The sequence below is a fragment of the Capsicum annuum genome, chromosome 7 (assembly GCF_002878395.1).
Source record: "Capsicum annuum cultivar UCD-10X-F1 chromosome 7, UCD10Xv1.1, whole genome shotgun sequence".
NCBI classification, from domain to species: domain Eukaryota; kingdom Viridiplantae; phylum Streptophyta; class Magnoliopsida; order Solanales; family Solanaceae; genus Capsicum; species Capsicum annuum.
In genome coordinates, this window is record NC_061117.1 from 28,042,983 (window position 1) to 28,048,745 (window position 5,763).

Sequence of the window (5,763 nt, forward strand, 5' to 3'; positions counted from 1 at the left end):
TTCAAACCAACATTTGGACAGTCTATGATGATACAAATATTAATGAATGTTTTCACCACTCAAATCCATAATCTATAGATCACACGAAGATAACTTTATCATTTCTTCAAAATTTTCTTGCTTAAAATCTATTTTATATACGTAAAAAATAATTTTAGCCTTACATATACAATATAACTTTTACAGATTCAAATGAATTCCCTTCAACCCACCACGCTCCACCCTTATTTCATAGAATTACAAGTAAATGAATTTGTAGTTTTTTCTTTATGAGGATACAAACTTAAAGACTACAAAGTTTTCAACTTAATTTATTATTCACTATGCCACATCTTGTGCGAAAACGTGTGAGGCGTATTCATTAGATAATTGTAAACATGACATATGAATTTAGTTTTTTTTTTCCAATTTGACTAGTTGTGCAGATCGACTTAACTCGTAGTCGTAGATATTAAAGTAGTTCATTCTTAGGAAGTTGAGAATTGGGCAGAATTATTGGGACTGTTCCAATATCCAATAAGGAGCAGTTCAACTCCCACTCATGCCACCCGTCTAACCAAAATCTTTCTAAATTCCACCACTTACCTAATTGTGCCCATGGTATATGTCCGATCCTTTTAGTTGGTATAATTTTTTTTAAGACTCAAATTTTATATATTTTTCACCAGTATTTTAAATATTTTTTAATTATATTGATATGAGAAAAATTAAAATTTAAAATACTTTTTGGATAATTTATGAATAACTAATTTTAACTTTAAAATATTAATTTAATTTAATATTATAAATTGATTCTCAACAAATAAAATGTGACACTAAAAACAATGGAGAAAGTAATTTTTTTCTTTTGACTTCGTCAAAATTCTACGTCACATTCAACTGAAACAACCTGGATGCTTCCATTAGACTAATTATAGATTATAAATGCAACCTTGTATTCAACAAATAACAGAACCTCTGAAACTTGGCAGCCTTTTCGTACAACAGCTGCAACAGAGAAAAGTTAAATTATTATAGCAAGAAAGATCCCATCGGGGCTACCTGAAAACACACAAAATATGGTTACAAGGATGAAAATTGCGCTAGTCTTGGTGGCTATTTTGGCTGTATTGCCGGAGAATATAGTAGCAGTTGATCAAGTGGTTGGTGATAGTATGGGTTGGACAATTCCTTCTGGTGGCCCTTCAAGTTATGCCAATTGGGCTTCACAACGTACCTTCAGAGTTGGTGATAAATTAGGTATGTATATTGTTACATATTCGATACTTCTTTCTCTTACATGGTTAACGCGTTATTTGAGATAGTTGGAAAAGTGGTTTAGCCACAGAAATTTTAGATTCAATAATATTTCCTTAAGTGTCATGAATTAATGGACGTAATTAGGATGACCACTAAAATAAGTAGATGGAAAATCTTGCTTCTTTGAAAGTTGACTTGAATTAGCAGCCAAACTTAAGGAGTTCTAGCCACTTTGTATATGTTTTTTCTTTTCTTGTACGAAGGTTGGATGATGGATTTCATTTGTCTGGGTTCAAACTTTAGGTACTATGATAATTGGTTTATAACTTAGAGATGACTAATTTTTGCTTTTCATTCTAAGAGGAGATTGAATTCATGTCAATAGCGCTTAGTTATCTATGTTGGTAGTGGAAGAGAAAATCAACCCATTGACATGTCAAAGTCTAAGAGATCAAAATTGTTCTGGTATATTAGGGTTATAATACATCCTAATTAAACTTGGCCCTTGTTTGGCCATTAAAATTATAATTTTTTAGAGTTGGGAGTTAGAGTTGATCATGAATATAAATTAAAATTATTTTTAAAATTTTGTGAGAGAAGTATGAATGAAAAAAGTGAAGACAAGTAAAATTTGTTTTCACTTTTTCAAATATAATTTCGGAATTGTATTTGGAATTCTCATGGCCAAATACATACAATTTTCATTTAAGTGAAATAATTTTTAGAAAAAAGTAAAATTTTTCATGGCCAAACGGCTACTTAGTAGTTGGTGAATCTTCTAAGAATTTGGAAAAAGAACAAGAGAGACAAAAAAGAAATTTGAATTTCCAGTGCAATCTTTAATATGTTTTGCAAATTCTCTGATAAAAACCAATCAAGATCAACTACCCATACGTGTATTTACCACCCATGTCATCAATGATTGTAGTCCTGTTAGAGATTTATATGTCAAAGAAGAATACAAAGAACTTCTAGTTCTTTTTATATTTACTTTTATGATATTGGATTGAATTGAGCTAAGAGTGGCATGGAGAAAGAGAATTCATAATCGACCAAGGGTAGAGCCAACTTTAGCGAAGGGTGGTTCGGTGGATACCTTGCTGAAAATTATGTGGTGAATAGAGGTAAATGTTAGCTATTATGAGTGTATTTTTAATTTTGTACACATTTAGCACAAATGAGAGGAAATTTGCACACTCTTCGCCAAAATTCTGACTCCGCCATTGAGTCGACCTTAGCTTGCTTGAAGTTGAAGCATAGTCATTGTTGTTCTTGTTGAGTTGGTGTCTTCATTGTGACATTTTGACTCCTAGAATGAAACTACTGGAAATTTTGTGAATTAACTTTGGAATTTTCTTAATTTTAATTCTGCAGTGTTCAATTTTGCAACTGGAGCACATGATGTAGCCAAAGTGACAAAGAGTGCATATGATTCTTGCAGCTCCACAGGACCCGTTACTCTTATAACTGTTGGACCAGCCAATATCACTCTAAATTCCACAGGAACTGAGTACTTCATTTGCACTTTTGGCCAACATTGTAATGCTGGCCAAAAGCTAGTCATCAATGTTACAGCAGCTTCCACTCCTACTACTAGCCCTGCACCATCCCCTGCTACCTCCCCTGCTCCATCACCCGTCCCGAACCCTACCCCTGCCCCAACTCCTTCCTCAACACCTTCCCCGACCCCAATGCCAACACCGACGACAAGTCCATCACCATCAACCGGACCATCTGTACCATCTCCTAGTCCTACTGGTGGTACAGCAACTTCACCATCGTCTCCACCACCCACCGGAACAGTCACACCGGGGACTACTCCTTCACCTGCGACACCATCCGACGGTCTAGTTCCTCCACCGGCACCAAGCTCTGCCCCGAGAATTGTTTTTGCTCCAGCCTTGGTCATGTTCATGTCCATTGCTATTAGTATCATGTGGTAGATTCATGTATTTATATATATGGAGGACTAATCGTCACGGAGGAGCTTCTAGTGATGAGTGTGTGTATATCATTTTACATATGAGTTGATATCATGATTAGGACCTGGTCATTGTATACTTGTAATATTGTTCATTGATTTGAGTAATTAGTGATTGTGTGAGTTTTAATAAACGTGTCTTGTTTTTAGTTATGTTCCAATTTAAAATCCTTCGTAACTTTTTTTATTTTGGTTGGTGAAGGGTTACAATGTGGTAAATCTGATCCTAAACAAACTATGTTACTAAGATTTTCCTCTTTTTAACTTTTGATCTCAACTTTTCTATATAATAGAAGCGCTGGTTTCGACCCGTTGCTTCATTATTTACTATATTATTTCTAATTGTTCTGTAATTTATTATATTATTCCTAATTAATTATTATAAGTCATTTATATATTAGATTTAATAATATTTTTTTACTATATTACCTCTAATTAATTATTATAAGTTATTTATATATTAGAATTAGTAATATTTAATTAAAAAATAGATATTTATGATGTTTGTTTCAGCGGTTTTAATCGTGATTTTACTATATTATTCTTAATTAATTATTATATTAATTATTATAAGTCATTTATGTATTAAAAAATTAATAATATTTAATTAAAAAAATAGATATGTCTACTGCAGCTGCATCCATCATAATTTTGCTAAATATCGCTTATAATTAATTATTATGAGTCATCTAAGTGTTAAAAATTTAATAATATTTTAAAAAAATAAACATAAAATGATAAATTAACTTTTGATGTATTAAATTAAGTTTACCTCCTTCAATAGTGATTTTACTGTATCACCCCTAATTAATTACTATAAGTCATTTATGTATTAAAAAATTCATAATATTTAATTAAAACATTGGTTTCGACATGACAGCTTCAAGAGCTGCGCCATGATTTTACTATATCATCCCTAATTAATTATTATAAGTCATTTATGTATTAGCATATTAATATTATTTAATTAAAACAAGAAAAATATGTGTTTATGACATGTTTGTTGCAGCTGCTTCAACCATAATTTTACTAAATATCGCTCCTAATTAATTATGATGAGTCATCTAAGTATTAAAAAATTAATAATATTTAATAAAATGATAAAATCAACAAATGATAAATTAACTCTTGATGTTTTAAATTAAGTTGGCATCCTTCAACCTTGATTTTATTGTATCACTCCTAATTAATTATTGTAGGTCATTTATGTATTAAAAAAATAATAATATTTAATTAAAAAAAATAGACATTTATGACATGTCTATTTTAGCTGCTTTAATTGTAATTTTACTAAATTTCGCTCTTAATTAATCATCTAAGTATTAAAAAATTAATGATATTTAATAAAAAAGATAAAATAGACACAAAATGATAAGCACGTAGCAGATCAACATGTTTGTTTGTGTTGCCTACTTAGATACTTCTTTTTATATTTGTTTATTTTACTTTCAATTTTAATCTATTATATATTTGAGAATTACGTAAAAGTATTATAAATTATAATAATTAACAATTTAAAGTAATTAAAAAGACATAAAAAAAATTTGGTTGATTCTCTAAATTTTATTACTGTCATGTAAATTGGAACAAAAGAAAAAGTACTACAAATCACAACAATTAATAATTTAAAGTATTTTAAAAATATGTAAAAAAATTTAGTTAATTCTAAAAAGTTCCACATAAATTGAGACAGAGGGTATAACATATATCATTTAAAAATTACATAAAAAGTATTATAAATCACAATAGTTAATCTTGAAAATATTTTTCGCGCTGCCACCTCAATTATAACTGTTTTTATATTTGGATATCTAGATCTGATAATATTGTGCACCCATCTATAAGAATTTCTTAACTTAGTAGTGGTTCAAAATATTTCAATATTTGTATTTATAGTGTTTTGCCTTTGAATAGATGATCCAAGACTTTGTTGTTAATTGAAGTATTTTTTGTTCCAGTTTTTGCATGAAATAATCCTATGAATATTAGTTCTACATCTTTTCTATATTTTGTAACAAGTCTCAATCTTATCATCAAACAATTAAAATAGTCCAACTATACGACATATCACACTTTCTTATTATGTGAAAAACTATCTTATAAAACTTCACTTCTTAGCGAGTACCGTCAAATAGTTATTATTTAAAAAAGTTATCATTTTAAATTAATGTACATTTATGTTTGTATCTCATCAATATCGAGTTTTAGTGCTAAAATATGTTTATAGTGTTTGACCCGTGCTGAGTCATGCACCTCTAGTTTTGGTAAACAAGACACAGAAAAGGTATTTTGATATTTGAGTAAAAAAATTGAATAGTGAATTCGACAAAATACAGCAACTCAAATTCTGTAATAAAAATTCCGTTTACAATAATCTATTATTAATCTAGTATGCAAACATGATTATAGTTTTGAACGCATAAACTACCCATGTCTCCTCGATCCTCTCCGACGACAATGTTAACGTCAAACTCCACTCCTTAATTTGGAAAGTGTGTCCGATTGTATGCAATACTATAATTTATCCAACTAAGAGTCAACGT

The 5,763-nt window shown here is 29.8% G+C and overlaps 1 protein-coding gene across 1 annotated transcript; it reads left to right on the forward strand.

Annotated features, from left to right (window-relative positions):
• Positions 1 to 468: 468 nt before the first annotated feature.
• Positions 469 to 3,369, forward strand: LOC107877762 (cucumber peeling cupredoxin). The gene is made up of 2 exons (XM_016724470.2): positions 469 to 1,239; positions 2,614 to 3,369. The coding sequence occupies exons 1-2, from the start codon at positions 1,059 to 1,061 to the stop codon at positions 3,180 to 3,182; spliced, it is 750 nt and encodes a 249-aa protein (XP_016579956.1). The 5' UTR covers positions 469 to 1,058; the 3' UTR covers positions 3,183 to 3,369.
• The last annotated feature ends 2,394 nt before the right edge of the window (positions 3,370 to 5,763 follow it).

Bases quoted from the DNA above. Each gene is read 5' to 3' on its own strand.
- LOC107877762 (XM_016724470.2), top strand. From the start codon at position 1,059: ATGGTTACAAGGATGAAAATTGCGCTAGTCTTGGTGGCTATTTTGGCT. The intron at 1,240-2,613 runs GTATGTATATTG...TTAATTCTGCAG, and splicing joins CAGAGTTGGTGATAAATTAG to TGTTCAATTTTGCAACTGGA.